This window comes from Neopelma chrysocephalum, unplaced genomic scaffold, assembly GCF_003984885.1.
Source record: "Neopelma chrysocephalum unplaced genomic scaffold, ASM398488v2 Primary Assembly neopelma1_22b, whole genome shotgun sequence".
NCBI lineage: Eukaryota > Metazoa > Chordata > Aves > Passeriformes > Pipridae > Neopelma > Neopelma chrysocephalum.
In genome coordinates, this window is record NW_020897690.1 from 6,899,682 (window position 1) to 6,927,314 (window position 27,633).

Sequence of the window (27,633 nt, forward strand, 5' to 3'; positions counted from 1 at the left end):
CTGCTTTCTCTGTTACTTCAGTTTTATTGCATCTTGCATTCCATGACATAAAGATGTGAAACCATCAGGATGAGGCTTCTCAGTTCCATCCAGATCTCCAAAAAACTAAGTTAAGATTAAAAGGTTCATTTACCATCTGGCCCCAGCATGTCTATATTATACCAGCATTTGGCTGCAAAGCTGAAGAGCTTTAATTAGAACCACTGAATGCTACCCAACATCACAAGCAGGAAGCAAATTTTAATTACACAATTTAACTTTAAAAAAATATTTTTTTCTTAAGCACAGTAATTTATAACCATCCAAAACTTTTTTTCACCACCTACAAAAGTAGAAGCCATTAATACATAGACCTTTACGTTCAGTCAAAACCACCAGTACATTAGTTGGAAAAAAGCTCACGTTAAGAGCCTGAAGGACAGAATAACCCAGCTTTCATTTCTTTCTCCTACTCGTGGAATAAAAGATGACAGAAGATACTTTTGCTACCACATCAGTGCCTCTTAACCAGAGTCTAGTTAGATCTCTTGGGACATATTCATGAATTTTCAAGCATAGCCAACTTCTTTTGACTTTGTTAAAGCTTCCAGGCTTTATCTGGGCTCCCTAAATTTGCTATAATCCAGGCACTTCTCAACTCAGAACTAGACTGACAGCACTGACTTTTTATTATTATTTTTAATCTTTATTTTTTAAAAAAGTGGAGACCTATTCATAACACTTATAGGGGAGAGGGGTTTTGATTACAAAAGATTTTGAGGCCCAGCAGCCACAGGGAATAACTTCTGAGTATACGCTGTAGGATTAGTTCGTACTGCTGACTGCAGTAGTTAATTCTGCTGATAACTCCTTGTAAAAGAACCAACAATAAGAAAAGATCAGACTCTCAATGTACTTGATGTATTTAATGATATTGAAAAACACAAGTTGCCTGTTTTAAAAATATGTTTTACATGGAAAGAAAGAACAGGAGCTTTACAACCTTTCCATAATATAGAAGTTTCAGCTACATGGAGAAATAAATAACAAGAACCTCAAACCTAAGTTATTAACTTAATTAAAATAACACTGTACAAAACCTACACATAATAAAATCAACTCTGTTAAGCTCTCATTAAGTAAAACAACAAACTTACAGAAATAAACATTGCTATATTAACTCTGTTAATCACCGTGTCACTGTGTGCTGCCGTTGCTTGGCCTCCTCAAAGTTCCACTTTCAGCCAGGATCCTTATAACATTCGGAATATCAATTCCTTAGTTAAAGGCAAAAAAACCAAAAAAAAAACCAGAAAATAAGCCATTTTATTATAAAATTCATTTAAACCCACAATTTATATGGAAACATTTAGATGCTGAGGTGAGTTTGGATCTTTCCTTATTAAATGAAAAATACCTTAACTGTTAAACAACCAAAATGTGCCTGGAAACTGTAACTGGATATTGCTATGAACAGCTGTACTGGTTCAGTTAAAGAGTCTGTCTTGCCCCTCTACCCCTGCTTTGAAAGATCTGCAGCTGATAATCAGGAAACCATGACCAGAAGTGCTTGATTTTGTCGCTGTAACAATAAGTTAAAGTGTCCTCTGAACACAAGCAAAAAGGCCATGTCGCTTTGATGAAACTAATGCCCATAACTTCAGGAGGGTGAGAGGAGAAGAAACATAGGGACTGTTTAAGTGGCAATAATAAACATTCAGCACCCATAACCAAATGCTAAGGGAAGAGTAAAAGCAGGACAATTGTGCCTGACACTTGGCAGGGTGTGGGAATACCATGTTCTCCTCATCTCAGATCGTCTTCAGCTCAGGAAATTTTCTGAGGAAAGTCTGATATGGTAAACTTTTCATTAGTACTCTCTTCCAAACACTTGCCCGGTCTGGGCCAGACAGGGAAAACAAGGAAACATGTAAGATTTTTGTATCCACAGTATCCTTCTGCTAGGAGTTTCATAGATCATCCACTTACCACTGCACTAAGAACCATCTTTTCTTGTCCATGCTGGAGTCCCACACTACTCCAAGTTTATATAGGAAAGAACACAGTCCTGTCTGTCATCTCCATCCACTCATGATTTTACAAATCTCTGTTACAGCATCCTAGTCATCTCTTTTCCAGGCCGAAAAGCGTCATAGCTTTCTATTGCATCTACTTATATGGAAGATATTCGCATATTTTATTGCTGTCTCTAAACCTTTTGCAGCAGTGAAGTCCTTTATCTGAAATAAGGGAAACCCTTTGCCCTATGCCAGATACAAGCAAAGCATGAGTTTATGCAATAGCAAAATGACTTCCCACCTCTTTATTTCCATTCTTTCCTTAATTCCCTGTATTGAACATATTCTTCTGACTGACAAGGTGGTACTTCTACTGATCCGATGAGAAGCTTTTGAAATTTTTCAGGTCAACCAACACTTTTAACTGGTTCACATTTGACAAAATTTTGTCATCCAGACACTCATGCCTTTTTCCAGGTCATTTGTAAAAATATGAAACAGCACAGGTCCACGATTCTCTTCTGGAACCTCTTTTCATTGTAAAAGATAATTGCCCACTTGCTATCTCTTTATTATTTAAACAATATAAGATTTTCCTCTTTTCCCACAGCCAGTTAGTTCCCTTAAAAGCCTCTGATTAGAGTCAAAAGCTTCTTGGAATTCTAAACAGGCTACATGAACTGGATCACTTTTATCTGACTCCTTTGCTGACCCCTTTCAAACAACTCCAGAAAGTCTGTAAGCAGGCTTTTCTTATCACAAAAACCATATTTATTCCCCACTAGCCACTCTAAGCACATCGCATTTGTCCAGGTGTCCACTAATCCCTACCTTGTTTCTCTAAACAGTTTCTATTCACCTGCTCAATAGAAGCTGACACTTACAAAGATCACCTGGAACCCTGTACCAGCTTTGTCTGGAATTGAGTTAACTTTCTTCAGAGCAGCCTGTATGGTGCTGTGCTTTGGATTTGTAGCCAAAACAGTGTTGATAACATACCCCTACTTTGGCTATTGCAAAGGATGCTTGTACAACGTCAAGGCTTTCTCTCTTTCTCACTCTGCACTCCTCCAGTGATTTGTCTGGGAATTGGAAAAAGACTGGTAAGGGCACAGCTGGGACAACTGACCCAAACTGGCCAAAGGGATTCCATGCATCATGCTCAGCAATAAAACCTGGGCAGGCAAGGAGGTTGGGTTGGCTCCCAAGGTGGCTGTTGGTCAGAGACTGGCTTGGCATCAGTGTGCTTGTGGAATGTGCCGAGTGATTGTCTTTGCATCACTTGTTCCCTCCTACACTTTCCCTTCATTAAACTGTCCTTATCATGACCCATGAGTTTTCTCACTTTTGTTCCCCCCGTTCTCCTTCCTGCTCAGCTGCAGGGGGGCTGGTGGGGGAGGGTGAGCAAGCAGCTGTATTCAACACACAAAAAAACCCCCTATAAAAAATACAAAACCACAAAAGAGAATCATATTTGCCACCCACAAATTCTCAGGTTCCAAAGGAAGATTCATGGGAGAAATTACTACCACCAGAAACTTCAACATTTTGTTTGGAAGAGAAGAGTTCTAACAGTTTGCTACTTCCATGGTTTTATATTGCCAGTTTGTTCCAGAACTTCCATTCCAAACAGGTACTCTGCTAAGTTGTGTGCACACACAGACACCCCATGAGTGGTTATGGCACAGACCGCAGTCTCTCCAGTTCTTTCCACACAGTGAGGACTCAGGCAAAGAATATCTTCAACTTCCCTACAATGTACTCATCTTCAGTGTTCTTTTTTTAACCTTTATGACTCTAAACACACTCTGAGAAGCTCAAAAATGTACATGGGAAACTTCTGAAGAAAGGGTAGTGGTTGACTGAAGATATTGGGAAGGTTTAATAGCTGAAACTTTTTAGAAACTTGTAAGCAAAAGAAAGACTACTTGTCTCTGATTCACTGTTACTTCTATGTTACTGTGCAAATACAGTTCCTTCAAGAACTGTAAAGTTTTTACTGTTAGTAAAAATTTCTTTGCTGTTGGTATTAACAAAACCAGTGTTTCCCACTTATAGCACAGGCAAATGATTCCACTTTTTTCTAATAACAATATGCTTGGTTTTAGTTTACTGTCTCTCATCATGCAAATATTACTGTGCAAAAATGAGAAAAGAATTTTCAAAACATTCAGCAATTACTGATGCCCTTACGGGAAGGCAATCATCCTGAATTACCATTCCTAAACTGGAACCTGCAAAAATCAAAGGGGGGAAAAAATAAGTCTCTTCAGCCCTCCTTAATACCTCAAAGTTCTTTGACCCATCTAAGTCCCTACTATTTCACAGAGCTAACAAAATATGTTATGTATATTTTTATATAAATTTTTGTGTGTGTATGCATGCATATGTGAATTACCTCTGAAAGCTGGATTTGCTGCTGCTATTTTGTGTAGAGTAGCAGTAACTTCCTCAACATTCATATTTCTCACACTGTTCAAAAATTCAGTTGTGACGTTGTTCTCATATGCTGTGTCTGAGGAGCCAGTTGAAAAGTTTTGGGGTTCATCTTCTCCATTTACTGGTAAGGACTGTTTAGCTGATCGGCTGCTTGAATAGTCTTAAAGAAGAGAAATACTGTTTTTCAGTAAGAGAAGATTCTGAAGAGACTTCATTATGAGTTTCTTTAAATAGGGCTTTTCAAAACAAGCATTTCCAGTCTGGCACAGCAGCACTGCTGGTAAGGTTCACATCTGACTGCTACATTTTCAAACAACCAAGAGTCAGGAATGCTTTCCATTTATGGAAAATCCTGGAGAAGCAAGGGTGGGGAGGCAGGTGAAAGCTATTTGCATTATGCTTACAAAAAGGGAGTAAAAGTTTCAAATCTCATCTGCTGTAAGTCACTGTGATTTTTGTTATGAGCATTGTATTAACTGAGGTTTTCAAAAGCCAAACTTCCTAGAAAAAACAGAAAATTGACACTATACAGCAAAAATCATACAAAATAACCTCACTAGTATTTTGGGTATCTTGCCTTTCCAAGCACGTGACTGTAATTCCTATATTTGAGAAAAATAGCCATTTGTTTATATCAAAGGGAATTGACCTCAGAGAAATCCAGGACTCTTTGAAAAATTTAATCAGAAGTTCTAAGGCCAAGTAGCTGCAGTATTCAGGTATTAAAGAGAATTATCCATCCTATACAACATAACTTTCTTTCCACTAACCTATCAATTTGACTAGACCTGCAGTAAGCATCTTCTCCAACAAGAAGGGAAAGAAATATTGTGAGAGAAGGAAAAAAAAGCCAGAGAAACTTTGAAAGTTTCCTTAGAAACAGTTGCCTCTGAACAGAAGAAAATCAGAGTTGACACTAACTGAGTTTCTCCATCAAATCCTACAGTTAAGTAGGATCAGTGTTTTTAATAGTCTTCCCTTTCTAATATTTGTAGAGGATGGGAAAAAAAACCACCCCAAACCAATTAATTTATGCTACTTGACTCCGGCTTTATTCTGCCTTTAAACTCTGCTTCTAGAGAAGTGGGGAAAAAAGTTTCATGTTATGCAAGGTTCAGTGTTAAGATCAAAGCACATTAAAGATTGCAAAGCCAACATTACCAGTATCAGAGTCACTAACATCTGCTGAAGTCAGGTCAGACTGTTCTGTGGAACATTCCAATGCTGCTTCTCCATTATATTCAGCATCTAAGAGGTCCTATGAGTTTGGAAAAAAAAAGAAAGATGTTTTCAGAATGTCATCTGGACAGTCTCTTGAAATTAGGAACTAGTATATTTTTTAATTATCACAAACCAAGGAAAACACCAGTATTTCAGCTACCAAATCTGAAAAATCTAGTATTTCTTTGAAAATCATAGGGCTGATAATGGACTTCTGTGTATACATTGCCCATGGTATCTCTCTGCATCAGAAAAAGCTCTGTATTAGGCGATGAAGTGATACTTATTGAGCCTAGTTCTCAACCTGTCAGGTCTAAAAAGATAGCATTTTACACTCAAAAGATTTAGTTAAAAAATTACCAGTTGAAAGATCACAGTTTAGAATACTAACAAGGCCTAATGTGGGAAAACATTTTGGTTTTCTACAACTAGTGAGTTAAAAGTTACTTCAGTCAGAACTTGATTGTTTTGTAACATGTCAGCAGCCTCAAAGAAGTACTCAAAACACCTCCATATGTACCACCTATGTAAAGACAACTCAGTAAAAAATAATAGCAGAGAGGGGGAAAAACTGGGTTTCTAATAGTGGAAGAAGAACTCAAAGAGAACAGTCCAAAGAGTAGGACCAAAAGTTGCATAAAAAAGAAAATTGATGTCAATGATGCTTGAGTACGTGGTGAACAAAGTGAAAGCTGGGAACAGAAACAGGATACAGAACAAGACTGTCTTTCTCAGAGATGAGAAAAGCTTAAGTTAAAAGGGGCAAAAATAGCAGAAAAACTTAGATGTAAGGAAAAGCATGGGGAAACAAGAGACAAGATGATTTTTATTAAAAACAAGAAAAGTGCAAGCACCTTTGAATAGAAATTATTAAGACTACTCAACAGAAAAGCTAAAATTTTATCCTATCATCACTAGCAAAATTTGCATATTTAATAGACAAAACTTACAACACTGTCTCCACAGCAATTTTGTTTCATTGAACTATCTATAATAATAAAAATGCATAATCACAGGAATCTACAGATTTGTAGAAAAAAATCAAAACAAAATCCACATTACTTTGTTTGATGCACTCTGCTGACGATATTCCACCAGTGCATCTGTAAGAGTTTGTGTAACTTTCAGGATAAATGAAGCATCATCTTCATTCAGTATCTCAAAACTTTGCTAGGGGAAAGAAAAAGAAATAAACCAACATACATTTTCCCTCTGAAAGACTGAAGGATCACAATTTATAAACAAACCTGCAGGAGCCTCATTTTCTTTATGTCTTTATCCTTCTGTCAAACATGGCTGAAATTATGAAGCAAATACTGTTTTTATTTTTAATCCCATAAATTGGGGGTAGGGAAGTGGAATGAAAGAGAATCCTAACAGAAGAAAGCTGCTGCTACCCAATACAATCCTTTGAAGAGGAACAACCCAAGAATATGCCTGGAAATATATTGAAGATAATGCCTTTCTATAAGTATTTTGATCTTTTCCCAAGATACCTGCATACAAATGAATGTGTACACATTCCCTGAGGCAATATAGTCATAACCCATTTCTCTAGAAAGTAGCAAAAATCCAGAATGCTATTGAATTTAAAAGTTGCCTTGCCTTACACCAACCTTCTTCCCCAAAAGCCTAAAGAAAAAGCAGTCTTGAAGCCATGAAGCTCTAGTAGGGAGCAAGTTGTATGACCAACAGTGCTCATAGAGAGGGCTACATGTGTCATCCTCTTTTCAGTTTTGCTGAAAACACTTGCATTGGGCACAATGTAACAGAACTACAGGTCTGTCCTAACAATCCAGTCTTCCGGACACTCCAGACAATGGAAAAAAGTAATAAAAAACTAGCATTAAGTGTGTTATATGACAGCATAACAGGGGTTATATTTTTAACACTAACAGTATTTATCTGTCCTGGTTTGCACAAGTTCTATTTAATGAAAATCTTGTCAAAAGCTAGGTGGAAAAAGATTAAATTTGGGCAATTATATACCTTTGCTGAGGTAATACAAGAAATATGATTATTTTAATGACAAATCTCAGCATAGTATTTTCATAGTATGCTCAGCATACTGATTTTCACAATTAAAAAAGTATACACTAAGGATAATATTTGAATAACTTTTCACAATATGAACAGCAAGTCCAAAAAGAGTCTAAAAAGACCACTTGCATCTTTTTTGTATCCACCACATAAGAAGCCTTTTGAATCCAACAGTAATAGAAACATATAGTGCAGTATATGACTGTAGATGCTAATATTAAACAATTTCAAAAAAAACCTTTCCAAAACAGAACATTGTTCCAATCATGTTCCCAACAGTCCTTTTATTCTTGGAGGACAATCATACTGAGCAAGAATATACCTCAAAACAAATTCCAGTTTTATTAACAAGGTGCAACCTTTACACCTAATAATTCCCCATAAAAAAGAGGAAAAAAGATTTTATGATAGTTAGTAGTGCTTAAATTACCATGCAGTAGCTCAGACACAGCAGCTACCTGTGGGGTGAAGTCGCAGCCCCACAATTGAAGCTTGAGAGGTTTGAGGTATTGCAAAGTGTTAGGCCGTGTTCCATGGGAACAGTGGAGCTAATTAGATAGTTTCCATAGACACAGCCTTGAGTTATAAAGAGTACAAGGTTAAAGCTGTTTGGCTGAGTGCAGGTGCTGCATGCCTAAATGTTTTTGCAAGAATACGTTTGTATTGTATGCGTGAGAAAGTTGAAGGGAGCGATCTCAATAAAAGCTGCCTGCTACACTGAGCAGGCAGACATCTCACTGTCTCATCACCCTGTTGTGCGTCATGTGTGTCTTTCTTTCCCCCATGGACCAAGACCTACCAACAGATACCCTACGACAGCTACCAGTAAAGATTTTCGTAGTTTGTCACTGGTGCTTTTATTAAAATCAGGTTTCTGTATGCGAGACCTGAATGTTGTTGATACATCTAACAACTGGCAACTGCTAGTTTTCCACTCTTATTGCTTGTATCACTTCTGTGAATGTGTACATAATACATATTTTCAACAACTGAACAGAATTCTGGTGTTCTACCACTTACTTTACAGAAAGAGGGAATCGGCAGGTTTTTGTAGTTTATGGGGTTTGGGTGAGGGGAGGGTTTGGTTTAAATATACAACTTGCATTTTATTTCTTAAAAATTGCTTTTTTCCTTTCTGCATATTTCATATATTTATCTTCATTCTGCTTCCTTCCATTATTGAATTACATCTTTCCAAATTCCTCATTTGAAAATCACAGACCAGTTATGAAAAAAAAGGAGAAAAAAAATTAAAAAGTCATTTTACTTAAGCATGTAGTTAAGGAGTGAAGTTAAGCTACAGTTGAGAAAAATGTATTAATTTTCATTAGGGCAAGTCATTCCTCTGACAGCAAACTAGTACTTGGCAAAAACTACATCTAGAAACTTGAGAATGAATAGATATATTAAAAATTCAGAGACATTCCTTTTATTCTGAATCCTGCCTTCTGACAAAATATGTTGTTGGATTACCAGACTGCCTAAATTTTAGATTTAGCAGATCAGTGATTTATTTTTTTTTTTCCAAAAATACATTGCAAGGTAAGATTTAACACTCACCAAATAACCCAAAAGTTCTTCTTGACTAGTGAATTCTTCAGGATTTGCTGTAAGTTGTTGCTGTTTAACATAAAAAAAAGAAGTCCAGAGATCTATTATGTGCAGTAAATATAATTAAGCAGCAACAATTATGGTTACTCTAAAATTCTTGCTCTAATTGATTGTGCTTATATGAAATGTGTACATAGGCTTTCATAACAAAGTAGGAAAAAGCCTTGTTGTTAATAGTTTTGGCTTAATAACTTGTAGCTAATTTATTGTCAATAATATTGTTAATTTGAATAATTAAGCACCACTGCCAATCATATATTAATTATTTTCTCAACTATTTGAAAACTGGAGCAACCCATTAGAGAAAAATATTCACCTCAACTCCCTTGTTTTCTTCCTGCGATTGTTTATTGGTTTCACACCTTAAAATAGAATAAATAAAACATTCAGTTGATTGATCCAGTAAAAATGTGTAGCCAGCCAATAACTGATAATCAGTTTAAATTCCTGACACACTACTACTATAGTAGTTCTAACACACTCTAAAAGAAAGGTCAGCTATTTCCGTAGAGAAATCCCAGTGGTCCCAGATATCATAATAAAAATTACTTATGCATTTTTTGCCTTTTTTTTTTAGTGTGATTAGCTAGCACATAAGTTTAAAAACCTAGAGTTAATAAAAAAGTTTGACATTGGTAGTAATAGCTGTAAGATTTTTGTACACATTGCAGAAAGACAAGGCTCCTAATTACAGTATGATTTTTATCAGCACTTCACAAACTTGCCTTTACAAAAATTCATCCATAAAAAGAAATGTTTTACAATGTAGCCCCACAAATACTGGATAAATGTTACTAACCCATATTTGTGCTGTTCTGCAATTACAACTACTATAGATACATTCCACCCCTTTGTGAGCCCAGGAACCAGGTCTGAGGGTGGCTGAATGTTTCTTAAATGAACCAAAAACACATGACTGCCAAGCCTAAGCTCTCCTCTTTCTTGAAATCTTTCTTAGGAATCAAAAGTGTAGTAAAAACAGATGACTATAAAATAATTTCCACCTTCAGATGACTGTTCAGAACTTAACTGCAAAGAAATAAGGAGTCAGAAATTCTCCGACAGATATTGCAGAATCTTTAAGTGGAAGCACCATTTGACAGCTTGCTGTTGATGAGAATCTGATCTTATTCCTTTTAAGAAACTATATATTGAGTTCACATCTCTCAATAGTCTCACAAAAATAAACAGTAAAGGAACCAGCTGAAATCCTAATTTAGTAACTGACTTCCAAATCAGTCTTTCACTGAAACCCCTGGCTGCTCATAGTTACTCAGGATCTATCTGAAACAGATTAAAAGAATAACATTGACTGATTTTCCAAAGGATGCTGTTCTTAAAATTTAAAGTACAGGACTGCACAATGAGGACCAGTATTGGGTAGAAATAGACAGCAGCATTTCCAGATGTGCATAGCTGAGCTTTTATTAGTTCCCTATTTTTAAAGTTTTCACATACTAGTGTACTTTCCAGATTCAGACTTGTTAAACTTATTTGAAAGCCAGATAAATAAACACAAAGACTCATAAACCTGGACTTGAATGTCATTTCAATTGATCCTTTTCCATAATGGTTACACCAGAAAGAAGCAAAAGTTCTTCAAAAATATATTTCAGGAACAACATTTTACTGGGTAACAGTCAACAAGACAAAGGTGTTAGCCCTCCACGTCTGGGAGAGATATTACTGGTTAAAGTTAAAAAATATCGAAGAGAACATCATTAAGAGCAAAACCAAAGAACTAATTGTTGGAACAGAAGTCTTATGTTTGGCTTGATGCATGTATATACCTTATTGGATGCTTTCCTGTGGCTCCTTCTATTACACAAAGATGACTGATGTTGGAGATATCCTCCTCACAAGAAGGCTGATAGTTTAAAATGAACTCACAATACTGTTATTAATAAGATGCTTACAAGCAGCAACCACAGTTTCACCACTTTAGAACACAATATTTCTTATTGTCCCTCCATGAAATCTTTTGTAAAGATGAACCCCAGTTGTTACAGCTATCTACTGATTATCTTTCCCTTCCAAAATCAGTTCATACACCACCCTAATTTTCTGACAAACCCATAACAGAGGTGGTTTTAAACCATGAGGAAACATTCTTTTTGAATGTTTTGAGCAGCACATGATGATTATACCTTAAGGATAACATAGTTAAATACGTAGCCCAGTTGCATCCAGAGCAAAATGTGAGGTAACTTTACGTACACCAGGTTTTCTGTTGATGAGAGAAGTTTACAGCTGAGCAGAAAAGGATTTTACTATTATGCAAATCCAATGTAGAAAGTTATCATCTACAACATTTTTCTTTAAGTAAATTTAAAGGGTTTTGGAGGCGGTGGATTCTTTTGTTTCTTTTACCTTTCCGAGTTGTTGCCTTTGCTGCTTTCAATAGCCTTATTAGGTTCAACCTCCTCATCTGGTTTTGCTTGTCCTTTCTGACTTTTTTCCTTCTCCTCTTGAACATTATTTCCATCTAAAACAATAAAAACAGTATATTAAGTGATGTTTTCCTAATATTTTAATTTAAAAGGACTATTTGTTTAGGATATTTTTTAAAGATAGCATCAATAAAACCTGAAGGTGAAAGTAAGATATCTTGTGAAGAAATAAAATAAAAATTGAGCCTAAAAATCAAAGATTTGGTTCAATCATGAACCACAAGTTTGTATTTCTGATCAGAAATATTCTGAATGAGAGCAATTATAATGCAGTTAGACAGAATCCTAATCTCACTTTTGACATTAGGTCTATAACCAAGTAGCAACTTCTGATGCTTCTTCAGTTATATGGTGTTCACTGATTTTTATATTTATATCTGGCTCTGATTTCAAGACAATAAGCATTAGTCAAATGTTTTAGATGTCATTCAAAAAAAAAAGAGAAAATCCTATTTCCTTTTTATTCTTCTTGTGCTCTAAACAGTCTGGCATGCAGCTGTTTCTATTTTTTTCTTGACATCAAAAAACAGTTTATATGCCCAAAAAGAGTCTGTGCCCACCCTCCAAAAATACGCACAGTAAAAATTTCTAATTGTGACTTTTGTATTGTTTCTGTTCTAAAGTATCCAGCAATGTTAAGTAAAACAGGACTGTTTTCTTTGCAAACACTGAGATTATTCTTTCCTCTGCCAAAGACCCCAAGCCCATCCACACACTGTGCAAATTCATCTTCTATACCTCAATAGTGGAAGTTATAAATAGGCACATACAGAGTAAATAATTCATGCACTGGTGAAAGTTAAAAAAAAGGTAATAAAAAAATAATTTTTCCTCTTACCTTGAATGGGGTCTGGCAGTTTCCCATCTGTATTTTTACTGTCTGCTTTTTCTGCATTACTAAGCGATGCATCCACATACTGAACTTTAGCTTTTGAAGGGCTGTCATCTGCATTAAAATCTAAACAAACATGCTTGAAATGTAGCATAATGGACATGATCTTGATAAGGAGGGTTCTAAAACTGCACTTCAATTTCAACTAGCTCTGTTTCTGTGCAATAGTAGTTACAAACACAAAGAATAATTTTATAAGCATTATTATGTGACAGTATATTAAATATGAACCACAAATTAGTAACAAAGTTTTGAATATTTTATACCCTGGTTATAGTTACATCCACACATTTCTTAAAATATGTAAATATTATAAATGCACAGTCACCTGCAAAATCAGACACATTAACCATCAGGTTACAGTCAAGAAATGTAGTTTGAATAGGATTCAACTTATTTCAAACCACTTTCCTAGATTCAAAATTGCTATTTTTCCTCTTCAGAGTATGACACTGCTAATCTAAATCATCTCATTACTTCTATTGAGTTATTTTAAGATACCATTTACATACTAATATACCTTAAAATTAAGTACATTAGTTTAATTCAAATCTTTATTTTTTATCCAGGTCTAAGAATGAGGGTCTTGTAGCAATTTTTAGCCATTTCCTGAAGTGGCATGCAACCATACTGTCTGTCCATCATTGTACTACAATGAGTTTTAAAAGATTAAACTGAGTGGGAAACTCTCACAGATACCACATTCCTACAATTTTGTGAGTATCAATGGCTAGTAAAACAGAGAGTTTTCTTCCACAGATAACATCTATAGCTATGCCTTAAGAATTCTGTGTGGCTTTCTGTATTGCACATATATAGAGCTCCAACCTGCTCCTTTTGCCCAATTCACCAAAATGCTGCTGAGCAGCTGGCAGTGCAGAGACTACATTAGTTACCAGACAAAAAGAAATCATAGGTAAAGGACCCTGGGAAGTGAAGGCAACTACAATGGAAAAATGGAGAGAGAACAAAGCCATGTAAAACAGTCCTCTCCAGTTATGGGGACAATGAAATAACTTCTTCATCCATCAGATTTTCAATATAAACTGTCCAAAATGCAGCTTAGAACATAAATGTACACAATTGCTGACCAAATATTTCAATTCATCCTTAAATCAAGCTGATTTAGATCAAAGGAGTTTACTCAAATTAGAAATGGACAATTTACATCCCACTGAGCACACTTACATTCTTGCCATCTCCTCCTCATTGTTGGAGCATCTGTAACAACCTAAAAATAAAACCCATTAGTTATTCTGTGGATAAAATTATTCCATAGGTATTCCATCAGGCTTAATTTTTTTTAAAGAATATATAACAAGTAGTGTAAAATACATACATGTAAATCCCTTAATGGATATTCTAAAAAGCAGAAAGTTAGTTACCTGAACACTTGTTTACCACAATTAAATTTCTGTTGGATCTTAAAAAAAAATAAATTAAAAAAATCTAACAGCTGGTTTCAGAAGATACAGGAGTAAAATTAAACCAAGTTATACATGCTCTGTTTAAAAGTTCCTTAAATCAAGAATGGATTTGCTATGGATGTAATGAAACTACCATGAAAAACAGAAAAGTCTACAAAATATAGATGGTACTGATTATTTCTATATCCATGGACATAAATCTCAAGTAAATGAAACAGTCTTGAGTCAAGAAGAAATTTAAGTAGGTCAAATGAAAAAGTTGCTGCCGATAGTCAGTTTTCGTCTTCTTTGTAAGCAGAAGTTAAAAATGAAAGATAGAACACATCTGATAATCTGAATCTCTCCCTTTCTAAAGCGTTCGTTCTTGACTTGATCTTCCAATACTCCTGTACTTGTTTTTCTTCAAAAAAGAGTAGTATGAGTGCAGGCTCTCATCTTTGAGCCTAGGCCTGATAGTATCACCCAGAAAGAAACACGGGTCTCTTTTCAGATGGGCAGGACACAGCCAGCTTTAACACAGGAACCTTGTGAACTCCCCTTTGAAAAGAGACATCTACGCACATTAAGAAGCATTAGCAAGGGATCTTGTCAAGAAATGCTGCTTATCAAGCGGGATGCTGACAGACATTGAAGGTGATGGAGAAAACAAATTTAATGTATACCATAAAGAACACTGGGCACCTCAATAAGCTCGTCATGAATCAGTGTGGTAAGGTACACCTCAAGTGCAGTTTTGCCTGTTATAAATACTACTGTGGTGTAAATATCAACAGAAAGCAGTATGAAGATATCTTCACATAAACATGCTTCTAAGGGTGCAGCTCCTCAAGAATTGAAGTTTATGGTGCTCCTGAGATCCCATGGCACTGCTTCTAATCTCATATCAACCTGCAAATTCCCATACTTGCCTCTGTACTATCAGAAATTTTACGACTCCCCAGAGAATTGCCATGAGGTGCTAACAAAGCAGAAACTGATTGAGAAAAATCATAAAGCTACTTTCCAAGCTTTCCAAGTAAGGCAAGTTATTTTACACACACACACACACACACAGAGAGCTGAGAATTGATTATATGAGTATATATATTTTTCGTTATTTGTGCACTCTAGAATCCTACTTCTATAAACCCAGGTAGCATAAGTATTATCTCAAACAAGAGAAATACTTACGATGGCAGTGACCAATGGGAAATTGTGTCCAGAATAATCCTGGAGGAATTACTAAAATTACTAAAAGCACCTGTAATAAAGGTTAAAATGGCAAGATTTTCCTACCATACAAAGCAAATCTGCCCACTGTAACAGAAAAAATTACTTTCTCTGTTTATTAAATATGAAGCTTCTGAGAAGTGTACCTTTATTTGTTTTCTTCCTTCTTTCTTCTCAATTGTTAATGCAACTTGCCTAACTTTTCTGTTCAGTTCAGAGCCTTTACCCTTAATTTCATCAGATTCTGCTATCTCAGGATAATGTTGTTTCTAGAAAATAAGGAAACGCAAATCCTTAAGTCACACAACTCCTTCCAGATCTAGCAGAGTTAATAATCATGGGAGATAAATCAACTTTCACATATACATAGCAGAACTTATTACAATGATTATGCATAGAATCACAGAATAATTTAAGGGCCTGGAGCCAAATCTTCAGATCAAAACAGGGTTGGCACTAATTGCTGAACTGGTTGCACGGGGCTTTGTCCACTTGGGTCTTAAAAACCTCTGCAAAAAGAGATTCCCCCATCCCTCTGGACACCCTGCTCCAGTGCTTGACTGCCCTCACAGCAAAAAACCCCTGTACGTCCAGTAGGAAAATCCCCTGTTTGAATTTATTTTCCTGCCAAACATCTCCATAAAAGGTCTGGTTCTTCCTTCTTAGTAACCTGCCCTGAGGTACTGGACGGCCCTGACACTTCTTCTTCTCCAGCCTGAATGAAGCCAGTTACCTTAACTTCTCCTCATAGCACAAGTGTGCTTCAGCCCCCTGACCACCTTGGCAGCTCTCCAGTGGACTTGTTCAAATTCATCAACAGCTTTCTGTCTGCAGTAGCACAAAACTGGACACAATATTCTGGATATGGCCTAGCAAGTATCAAGGACAGGGAAATAATCCTTCTTTTGATCTACTGGCTATGCCCTTGCTTAGCTTATCTTAGGTTAGCTTGCTGTTAACCTTCATTTATGCCAAGGTACACTACTTATCTTCAGCTTGTTATCCACCAGGACCCCCAGCTCCTTTTCAGCAGAGCAAATTCTAGTCATTTAGTCTCCTGCCTTTTCCTTTGCCTAGGGTTAATTTATCTCAGGTGCATGACTTAAAAGTTATCTTTGTTGAATTATTATACTTTTATAGTATTTAAGAATATAGCAGAGATGCAGTGAATAAGCATAAGAACTGCAGGAAACAATTCAAAGTAAACAAGAAATACGATAGCTGAGAACATCAAAATTCAGCATGTACATTTGAATTAATGACCAGAAACAGCATGATATTTATGAAAGACATCACTGCAGATTCATCACAGTACACCCAATAACTTTAGCTCTAAAACTGCCTTGAATGCCTTGAAACTCGGGTTTCTATGACTTTAAGATATGTGGGATATAATATCAACTTTGAGCAATTTCTATTGGAAAGTATCAAGATACCTTTCAGAATATTGCTTTCTCAGTTTTGGTTTAAGCCCATCCTAAAGAAATACACTCAAGTAAACATTCAAAGACTGGACAGCCTCATTTCTCTAAACATGCTGAAAAAATTAGTGTGTTTTAATGTTTATGGGCTGACGTGAACCTTGAGAACTTTGCAGATTGTCATAAAACAGGCAACAGACTGTCCAGTCTCAAAACTGAGAATACAAGTTGGGTTTTTTTCCCCTGATTCCAAGTCACAAACTCCATCTAATATGTATCATGTTTGTTTATAATTATGTTCCTTTTAAAGCATCTGAAAGATGGAACAGTTTCTTCATTGATCCCTTTCTTTTAGATATTACAAAAATTGGTCAAAAGCCTACTTGTAGTCAATTTTAACTATAGATTTCATTATTGGCATTACTGGTTAAACAAAACAGAATAAACTAAAAACTCAGTGTCAAGCAATGGACAGACATGCACATTATTGGTGAGAAGAATTTTAAGTCTATTTATCACAGTTGCAATACAAATACAAACATTTTCAGGAAAACTCATATAACATCTTGTGTTTGTTTTTTTTTAATCAAAACATGACCAGTAAATTCTCCCCTTAAATCATGCCATTAAAGCAAACAAAAAGAACTTACCAGGTATGCCAGTCTATGCTTGGAACCACAAACATGCATGAACATGTTATTCAGTCCCGTCTTACAGTAGCACAGTTGACATTCATAGAGGAAAGGAAAATTGTCTTTTGATCGGTACTCTATTATATAATTAAGCCCTGGATAAATAGAAAAAAACAAACAAAACTTAGGAAACAAATCATCAGTGCTAGTTCCAAAAGAGACATTAAAGAAAAAGATTACTCAGTGTAACTATAATGAGATTTTATTACACATTACCTAATTTTACATTTTAAAAAACTAATCCATTCTCTTTAAAGGTAAATATCACACAAGCAAACAACTACAGTATTAAAAGCCCTCACCAAGTGCAGGTTCTGAATCTTTACATGTATTAAGCTGTTCTTCCAATGTCTGTCCATGAAACCTCTCTGGCTCAGCGTGCACTGCAAGAAATTCGCATTCAAGTGAATCCCTGCTCAGACATGGTCCCACATCACAAATTAAGTCAATTATTATAAAACATTATCCCCCCAATCCTATTTTCACTCTTTTTAAAGCATTTAGCTTGCAAATATTGTCTTAAGTATTACTTAATTACTTAAATATTACTTAAAATGGAAAATACGATGAACAGAAACTAATTCCCAATGATCTGCTAAGGTCTAGACACCACTTGTAATATTGTACCTCAACATCTTTTATTTCTTCCTTTTTTGGGGGGGGGGTGGTGGGCATTAAATGTTCTTACCATAATCAGGAAGTTTTACAGGTGTTTTCACTTGCTCCCCAGAGCCACTGGCTGTTTTAACTAAAAAAAAAAAAACAAACAACAAAAAATCCCAAACAAAACAAACAAACAAGCAACAACAGAAAAAAACCCCACCCCAGAAATGGAAATAAAATTGTTAGTACAAAAACCAACTTGGTATGATAACAGACTTTTTTTAAAGAAAACTATTTGAGCTTTTTGACATGAGAAAACTAAGCTATGTTTAGTTTTGAATGTGCTATGAGATTTTTTTTGGCAAAAGATGGACAAAAAACATTCACACCAAACAATAACAAAGTTATTTAGTGTTAGGCAATTCAACAAAGCAGGCAAAGAGGAAGATCAATCAAGTTCAGTGTCTCTAAACATTTCAGGGCATCCAGTAATTTCAGGGCATTAATTTCAGCAGCATCCAGCTGCCAAATATTTAATCACTTAAATTTCCTTTACAGTCCAAAAAAATATTCCCAGATTAGGTAGGTGCAATGACTACATATAACTTGGCAGCGACTTTCAAGCCAAATTCTAGGAGCAGTGCACTGTAGAAACCTATAAATACATTTTGCTCCATCATGAAATCGAAGCAGGAAAACAATTATGAGCATAGTTGGATCTTCATTCCTTCTGGAACTAGACCAGTTCATAATGACCCACGGAAGGTTTAATGATACAATAAACCTATTAAAAGGACTATGCTTCAACTAATTAAGATATTTAAAATAATCTAAGAAATTTTTGATAATCTCTTTTAAAAATAAAGTATATACATTTCTATGTGCTTTAAGAAGCATAGTTTTTAAAAATATTTATTAAATCTTGAAGGTATCTAAGGTCTTGAATTCTTTAAGGTTTCTCAAAACTTTAATGTAGGTGATTTTTAGTATTTTAGCTAGTGCTTATTAATCAACTTTGCATACCTCTTGCTCATATTATTGATTGATTTATGTAACATTAGACAGTTATGTCATTAAAGAACACAAGACAGGTCTTAAAGTACAATCTTGAGAAAGTCTTTTTCTTGTTTGTTTCGTAAACAATGACATTGGGGCAGGGAGAAAGATGCCTACATAAAACACAGCAGGAAGTAAAAAATCTTGCACTTACCAATGCCATGAGCTTTCAGTGCTTCTTCAACCTAAGTTACCAAGTCATCAACCAACAAGGAAGAAAGATACTTAAGATTCAAAAAACAACAATGAAAAGCTTTTATTATTTATAAAATAAGTTAGATAAACGCCAGCACCATAGACTATCTCAGGTGAACAGAAATTTGAAAAAGACAAATGCCCTTTTTTCTGAGATTGTCTATTATTTAAGTAATTCCATTCTACGTTTATTAACAGCCACGTATTCTCATGTATTGTCTTTACTAGACAGAAAATGTTGTTACAACATTAGTTGTTGTTACATTAGTTCTGACAGAACTAATGTACAAAACCAAGTTCTACTTTATTGCAATAAACAAGAGAGTAAAGCAGCAAAACTAGTTAAATATGTAAATATGTAAAATATGTAAAAACTGTATGTTTTACGACTACATTAAAAACTAGATTTCAAACCCATATTCTATTGCTAAATAAATCTGTAAAATCTGAAAAAAGGTTCATTCAAAAACTGATCTTACCGTCTTGTGTTTGAATCCAAGGAAGTGAGTCTGCAAGTTTAATGCAGAAGCACACCAGATTTTGCAAATCTAGATCAAAGAGAATTATTTCCAGCATTGCACACAAACAAAAAGAAATAGAACACCACTGATATCAAAACAGATCTACTATCAAACTGTCAGTATAGGTAAGTTCTACGAAAGTACTATTCCTCCAAAGACAAACTAAACCAGCCTCCCAGAACTTTTCTTTATGAGCCTGCGAGACAGTGGAATGAACAGGAATCTCCACATCACATAAAAATATCAGATGTCTCCAGAACTCTGCAGCCACCTCATAACATTTCTCTGTGTGTGTGGATAAGTAAAGACAGATCCAACGTCTTCCTCATACACTCTTAAACGAGTCTGAGCCAGAAGCACAGCATAATTGTAACAAGTCAGTACACCTGTCTAAGATGAGCCAGTTCTCAGTGTTGCATCCAGATTAACACAGTTACTCTGATCCGTTTGGGGCCTGCCTCACTCAGGAAGCTTTCCATACAGCTGGTTTATGCCTGGGCCAGTTTAGAATGGGAGCAGACTAGGTTTAAAATCATGTGAATGAACAACGGCAGTCCAAATTACTTTCTTCTCCTCTGAAAAACCCGAGATGCTTAAAAACAATAGCAATAAATCTGACAACCAGAGAAACTAGGATTTTTTTTTTCTGAACAGGAGCTGCAGTTTAATCTTCCACTTTAAAAAGAATGCTCTTATTTAGAAATACAATATTATTAAAATTATTCATTTTAATAAGTTGGTTCTTAACACACATCCAAGTCAAAGACAGCAAAACAACTTCAACTCCAGAGCTATTTATCAATTTTGCTCAAGAGGAAAAAGAAACCAAAAACGTTCACACTTGGTTTAGTACAACTTTGTTCCACCACAATTATTTTGTATTAGTTACAATTTTAAATTAGGAATACTTACATTGCAGTAGAAAGGGTTTACTTGCTTCTTTATCTCAGTTTCAGGGTCCATATTCAGTCTTTAGACGATTAAAAAACTGGGAAAATTGCAGAAAGATTGCAAACTATTGTTTTAGCTTCACAAAATCATTTTTATTTTTGTTCCGCCTATTTAAGGAATTTGTGCCTTGCCTTCAGTTACACTCTACCCTTAAATCTCCAGGCTAATGATCCTATTTTTAACTTGGGAGCAAAAGTACAGCGTGGAAAGAAACAATTGTTCTCCAGGTTTCCCTCGGGAAACATAAAAGCCGCCAGAAGATTACGCACATTGCCCTGAAACAGAACTAATCCGGACCATTTAGAGCTTCCCCCTTCTTTCCTGGGATAGAATTGCGCGTATGGGCTGGGACAGATGACACACACAGAGGGAGCAGCCAGCACGGAGCGCCCGGACCATGTTCCTGGCACAAGGGGAACACAGCGGGTTTTGGGAAGAGACGCACGGTCCCACCCGGGCCGCGGGGGCGAGGGAGGAAAGGAGAGAGGGAAGGAGAAAGAGAGGAGAGAGGGACGGCCCGAAGCTCCAAACCCTACGCGAAGAGCAGAGCCAGGCGTGAGCGTGTCCTTGCCGGCACTTCCAGCCCCACCGGGGAGAACACGGACACCTGCTGCCACACGGAGCCGGGGAAATCCAGGTCACGGCGGCGGCCCGGGAGCGGGCGGTACCCGGAGGAGCCGAGGCAGGCGTCGCTCCCCGCCGCCGCACCGGCTCCTGCCCGCCGGCCGCTCGGCCGGGGGGTGACTCCTCGCCGCTCCCGCGGCTCTCCGCGGGCAGGAGCCGCGTCACGCCGGGCGCGGGAGCCCCGCGGTGCCGGGTCACGGCTCGGCGCGGCGCCGGGCACCAGGATCTCGGCGCCGGCGGGCGGGGACGAGGCGCGGCGGAGGAGCGGCCGCGGCTCCCCCGGCGCGCTGCCCGCGGCCGCCGCTGGGGGCGCTGCCGCGCAGGACTAGCGTCGCAGCGCCGGGCGCTGTCGGAGGTAAAGCCCGAGCTGGGTCCGCGGCCGCCGCACCGGGGCGGGGAACCCATCCCGCGCTTCGGAGCGGAGCGGGATGAGGGTGTGCGATGGAGACGGGGATGCGGGATGGGGGACGCCGTGCTAGGGGCGTGCGTCCCGGGAGCTCCGCCCGCGCCCGGTGCAGGCGGGGCTGTCCACCCGCTTCCCGGCGGCCGCTGGGTGTTCGCACGCCGCTCCCCACAACACACACACGAACACACGGACACGCACGCCCCGCACCCGCCTCCCCGCAGCGCCGCCGCACCTGCAGGCTCGGGGTTCCCCGGGATGTGTCTCCCAGTGCGGGAGAGGCGGCGTGTCCCGCGGGAGAGGCTGGTGCCGCGCCGCCCGCGCTGCGGCGGGGCGGGAATCCAGCGCGGGGTTTGCGGGGAGCTGGAGGGAGCGGTGGCGGCGACCTGCGGGCGGGGAGGTGAGGGAGGCGGGGAAGGAGGGACGGAGGGAGGGAGGGAGCCGGGAGAGGCGCTTTGTTAGGCGGAGGGAGCTAGCGGGGCCGCAGGGTGGGCTGTTCCCCGCCGCCGGCGCCGGTCCCCGCGGGCGCGGGGTGACAGCAGCGCCCGCCGCCCCCGCCGCGGATGCGCCTGGATCCCGCCGCAGCCTCCGCGCCCGCCCAGGGTGGAGCGGCCGCCTTTGTGGAGTCGGGACCTGCTCTCCTTTCTCCTTCCAGCAGAAGAGGAGCTAGCGTGGAGATTAAAAAAACCCCAAAAACACACAAGGCTCGAGTTAATGTTTGAGAAGTTCGGGTGCGGGAGAGTCTGGTAGGATTCCTGTATTATGCTTATTTTTGGTGGATTTCAGGCAGTCGTTCGGAATAACAACCTGCATCCATTACCTTGCGTGCACAAAGTGCTTTGGATGTCCTCCATAGGTAGCGGGATGACCCGCTTGAAATGTATCTCTGTGTATATATAGTCTAATATCCTATATTTTTTTAAAATACGTTTCCGTGTATTGGTATATAAAATTCGACAGGAGAAATTTTGGCAAAGTACTGTGAATTTTTACTAATAGATTGTTTTGCTCATTTGCTGGATGATCCATGATAACTCTTCATTTGTATTAAAACGTTGGGGGGGGGGAAGCACCCAAAGAGGTGGGATTTTTTTAATCTGATTAAAACACAATTTCTGTATAGAACTGATTCATATTTGGAATATACACCTAATTAACTAGTGATTTCAAGTCTCAAGGTAGACAGGGTCAGGCCTGCAACATTAATGGAAGCTCCGTGAGGAAAACCTAACATTTGAAGAAGAGGAAAACTGTTTACTGCTGGTTCTGTTATTCAAATGAAATATAAACCTGTTGTGACTAGTGTGGGTTGTTCCAGTGCCTTTCTTTCACCCTCAAACACTGGATGAAAAGGACAGAATTATGATAGATTTCCAATGCTGTTAATTACTGACTATGCTTGAAGCTTTACCTACAATTTAAGTTGGATACATAAATTTTCTTTTTTTCAGTTCTTGACTATTTCTGGTAGTAATTCTGTTGGCATTGGTACATGTAATTAATTCTCACACTGTGACCACAGTTTGCTATTTTCTTTGGGTTTGGTTAGTGTAACCTTAACATTTCAGTTAAGTCTTCCACCATAACATTCTCTCTGCATTTTCTTATGCCTAAAAGAAATATTTGATGGACCGAAGATGCTGCTCATACATGCCAACCTGAAGGGCTTCTTTGCAACTGATTGGAGTTTGGGTGTCTGTTTAGGTGTGTGCAAGCAAAATAATATATATATATAACATACTTATGAACATGTGTGCACTTCTTAACTTATGTAATTTCTTTTTCAAGATATTCTTCCAGCAGATCACAGCACACACCTTATAGTCTTTAAAAGAAAGCAGCACAAAGTGCTTGAGAGATATTTCTGTTATCTTAAAGCTATAAAGGTTTGTGTGAGAGGACAAATACTTAGAACACTGATTTCTTTTAAGGCAAATTGTGAATTGAGTCATGCCAGGGGAAGATAAATAGGATAAAATGCTTCCTTACTGCAAGTGTCTTGGAGGCTAGGCACCTGTAAGAGTGGGAGAAGCTTTCCATTCTTCGTTTCTTAGAATTTACTCTGCAGCTGTCCTCAGGCACCCACATAAATCAATCCTGTTTACTGGATGAGTTATACACCATAAACTACTTTAATTTCAACACAGATTCATACCTACTAAATTATATCCTGGGCATATGTCCTGGAAGGATCTCTTAGCCTTGAAATGGAAATTCTGTGGGCTTGTGAGAGTCCTTTCTCGTATTCTGCAGAGGAGTCAGTGAGCTGCCAGAGGGTGATTAATATGCATAAAGAAAAAGAGGTGAATATAAATATATGGTGGTGTTTTGCTGCAACTTCCCAGCATACTAAGTTCTCTGACATCTCAGAGTACTTTCTGTTCACCTAATTGCTAGTGGGCTGTAATATTGAAGCAAGCAGGCTAAGCATGAGAAGAATTCTTGAGAAGAATCTTCAAGAACTCTTCTGTGTAGTAAGTGCATAAAACTGCTCACACCAATTCTTGGGTTCTTTTATGCATCCTAGATCATAATCCTGGCTTCTTCACAGAAAGGACATGGTTACAGTGTGTATGTGTAGGAAAAAAATATTAGGAATATGATTAGGGGAAGAGAAGACTGATATATTCTTCTCAGTGTAGGACCTATTTTTTCAGCTTATGACTGGGGATCTCAGGTGCTACCACAGTAAAAATAATAGAAATAAATGATAGTGTGGTATGAAAGTGATACTTAAGTTTGCTGTGACTCCATCCATGAAAAATGAGCTTTTATTCTAGTACATAATTTTTTAATATATATGAAGTCATATTTGGAAATGTTTTAGATATTTACTGACATCAGTTGTGTCTGCCAACCTATGTAGCTAGATACTTAGCACCTGGAATCCAGAAGTCCTAGTAACATTGTTTAACTTTTTGAACTTAGTTTCCAAAGTATCCAGTGTCTCTAATTAAAGGAATTTTCTACACACAAACACTTAATGATTTTTTTGTCTGAGATTCTCACAGCTTTTCAAAGCTAGAAATAAGATTTACATGCGTCAGCAGAAGGTAGAATCAGCCGTTTCTGGTCACGTGGAGTCTCTGATTTTGGTTTTTCAAGGGTCATAAGCTATTGGATCTTACAAGTTGCTGGTGGGACTGCATTTCATCCCATTTTTTGGTAGAATTGAGGCTAAGAGAGAGCCCTAATATTTAGTCCCAAGAATTTCATTTCAGCAGCTGTCCAAAGCAGCTTAATGGTTTGGAATGGTACAATAGCTATGTAAGTAAAATAGATTAGTAGATAGAGTCTATCCCATTATAGTCTATTTTATTTTATATGTTTTCAGAGTTGTTTCATGGAGCAAAGTTGCCAGTTTTCAGTATCTTTGTTAGGATGTCAACTTCCTGACTTTATTTCTTTTTCTCTTTTCTTAATTTATGTTTTATTTAAGGAACTTCTGAAGCAGCTGTTCTCTTCTAGTAGACCTAGACATTATAATATCTATGTGATGTATGTATGTGATGAAAGAAGTTTCTTTGCTTATGCTTAGTTTTTTCTGTGAGATTATAGCTTTTTAAGAATTCCTGTCACCAACCTGTGGGGTGACTTAAGTTTTCACAGACCGTAAAAAAAATAACTTGATATAGCGTGATGGAGGAAATACTGAATCAGGAAACTGTTTTCCTTAGGTTCATCCACTCAGCTCTCTTCCTTCTTGCACCTTTTTCTTTCATGTAAAATAAACAAGCTGTGAGCTGTGTTCTGTGAGCAGTAGCACTATTAAAGTCTGGTTTCCTATGGAGCTTTCCCTTAGTCCCTTAAATCCTACTGCAAAAACTCCAGCTCTCCCACGTCCCCATGACACCAGCTTTTGGTAAGAGAGAGCAGAACTGTGACAAGCCAGCAACTGTATAGGTTCTACCTGCCCAGTCCGTACGTGCGCAGCAATTACCCAGTAGAGCAGTGACAGAAAGTACAAACTGCGTTTGTTGCCTTTTTCAGTAGGGCTACAACTTAAATACTGACTTAACTTAGGCTTAGGCTATTACTTATTTCTATTCACTTTGTTTCAGTTTTGCTATTCCAGGCTTTGTTCTATTGCCTCCTCTATTCTTTGACTCCTCTTTGTTTTGCTGGTATCATGGTTTAACCCCGACCAGCAACGAAGTACTCCTTGCTCCCAAGTAGGGTGAGGAGGAGAATTAGAATAAAAAGTAAAACTTATGGGTTGAGATAAGAACAGTTTAATAATTGAAACAATGTAAAATATAATAATACTTGAAATGAAAAGGAGAGAGAGAGAGAGGAACAAAACTCAGGAGAAACAAGTGAGGCGCAATACAACTGCCCACCACCTGGTGACTGATGCCCAGCCTGTCCCAGAGCAGCAATGGGCAGATCCCAGCCAACTCCCTCCTCATTTATACACTGAACATGACATTTTATGGTGTGGAGTATCCCTTTTACCAGTTCAGGTCAGCTGTCCTAGCTGTGCTTCTTCACAGCCTCTTGTGCTCCTGCTCGCTGGCAGAGCATGGAACACTGAAAAGTCCTTGACTTAGAATAAGCACCACTGAGCATCAACTGAAGCATCAGTGTGTTATCAACATTATTCACATACTAAATTCAAAACACAGCACTGTACCAGTGACTAAGAAGAAAATGAACACTGTCCCAGATGAAACCGGGAGAGCTGGATTTTGTCACATTTTATGGGCTACTTGAGAAAGCTGCTGTTTTTGTGTCAGACTCATGTTCTCATTTTGACATTAGCTTGTCAGGTTTCTTTATAAATATAAGTAGTTACCTTTACTGAATGAGGTGAGAATAACTATAAGTATTGAGTAGTTTGGAGGAAAGGGATTACAAGAAAGTCCTAGTGCAGTGGAGTTAAGGAAAAATACATTGAAAAGAGGAAACATGATGGTGATATCTAGTGCATCGTCAAGTAATGTTATGAGAGAAGTATCACAGAATCACAGAACATTCTGAGTTGAAAGGGACCCACAAGGATCATTGGGTCCAAATGTTGAGTGAATGGCCTGTACATGGATCAAACCCATGACCTTGATATTATTAGCACCATTCTCTAACCAACTGAGCTCATCTAAGGGTCAAGCAGTGAAACAATGGGCAAAATAGCAGAAAATTCATTTTAGGAGAGTCCTAGACTGTTAGGAATATGAACCAATTATCTTATATATGTTCTATCTTTGAGTTTTATGATTAAAATCAGAAGAAACGTGAACTAAGGCAGCATTGCTGTCCTTTTCCTACTTAATTATCCAGAAGTTTCTGCCCAAAATATAAAAGTAATTTGGGCTACACAGTTATAGTGAAAACAAATAGAGGGAAGAGTGTGAAAAGATAAAAGAAAAAAATACATTTTGCAGCATAGTCGTGTGTTGTTAATTCAAGGCAACACTGTTTTCTTCCTTTTTTTTTAATGGCAGAACTCCCTGGTATCAGCTACCCTTTTCCTATTGACCACGTGGTCTCTTCTCAAGGCTTGAGAAGAGAGGCAGTTGTTGATGTGATGTAAGTGTATAGCAGTGTCTGTACTGAAAGAAGGCAAAACTCTTTTTAGCCTGGCTGTTCACTCCCAAGAGTGACGAGCAGGGCAGGCAAAAAGAAGTGCCACACAGGCAGGCTCAGCAGTAAAGGGTGAAGGACCTGTACCTTCCAAGCACTTAGTCTCCATAATTCCTTTGTGTCTTCTTGCAACCCATGCCTCTCCTCCTTATTGTAATACAGGTCAGGATCCTGTTGCCTTGTTGGGTGTCAGACAAGGAGGGCAGAGCTCAGGGAAGAACCAAGCTGACAGGTCTTTAAAAAGAAAACTTCTTACTGTTGCCCGTAAACAAAGACACAAACCAACAGAGTGTCGGTTTAT

The 27,633-nt window shown here is 38.1% G+C and overlaps 2 protein-coding genes and 1 long non-coding RNA gene across 11 annotated transcripts in view; 2 read left to right on the top strand and 1 right to left on the bottom strand.

The window, feature by feature from the left end:
• Positions 1-22,081, bottom strand: LOC113965521. Of its 5 annotated transcripts, none has more exons than XM_027679104.1 (17): positions 20,687-21,124; positions 19,733-19,801; positions 19,213-19,243; positions 18,088-18,147; positions 17,702-17,782; positions 17,358-17,494; positions 15,433-15,555; positions 13,839-13,881; positions 12,597-12,716; positions 11,679-11,793; positions 9,625-9,670; positions 9,258-9,317; positions 6,720-6,827; positions 5,598-5,694; positions 4,396-4,596; positions 1,137-1,256; positions 1-105 (listed from the first exon to the last, which is right to left on the bottom strand). In XM_027679104.1, exons 1-16 carry the CDS (start codon positions 20,735-20,737, stop codon positions 1,177-1,179), a joined length of 1,422 nt encoding a protein of 473 aa, XP_027534905.1. In that variant the 5' UTR covers positions 20,738-21,124; the 3' UTR covers positions 1-105; positions 1,137-1,176. The 5 variants fall into 5 exon arrangements, with proteins under 5 accessions (XP_027534905.1, XP_027534897.1, XP_027534887.1 ...); XM_027679096.1 differs by having other exon boundaries at positions 1-180; XM_027679086.1 differs by lacking the exon at positions 1-105 and adding an exon at positions 695-849.
• The window catches only part of LOC113965569, a 21,594-nt gene continuing 15,065 nt past the window's right edge, over positions 21,105-27,633 (top strand). The window contains exons 1-2 of the long non-coding RNA XR_003533574.1: positions 21,105-21,286; positions 27,092-27,099. This is a non-coding gene — a long non-coding RNA (uncharacterized LOC113965569). The remainder of the gene's footprint in view (positions 21,287-27,091; positions 27,100-27,633) is intronic.
• The window catches only part of MSANTD3 (Myb/SANT DNA binding domain containing 3), a 9,788-nt gene continuing 4,290 nt past the window's right edge, over positions 22,136-27,633 (top strand). The window contains exons 1-2 of one of the 5 annotated variants that reach the window (XM_027679141.1): positions 22,323-22,498; positions 23,370-23,456. The gene's annotated coding sequence lies outside the window, so the exon portion shown is untranslated. The other 4 variants (XM_027679106.1, XM_027679121.1, XM_027679113.1 and 1 more) reach the window with 4 other exon arrangements.

Bases quoted from the DNA above. Each gene is read 5' to 3' on its own strand.
- LOC113965521 (XM_027679104.1), bottom strand. From the start codon at position 20,737: ATGGACCCTGAAACTGAGATAAAGAAGCAAGTAAACCCTTTCTACTGC. The intron at 13,882-15,432 runs GTACACTTCTCA...TTTTATTTTTAG, and splicing joins AAGGAAGAAAACAAATAAAG to GTTGTTACAGATGCTCCAAC. The intron at 9,671-11,678 runs GTAAAAGAAACA...TTCTATTTTAAG, and splicing joins AAAGGCAACAACTCGGAAAG to GTGTGAAACCAATAAACAAT.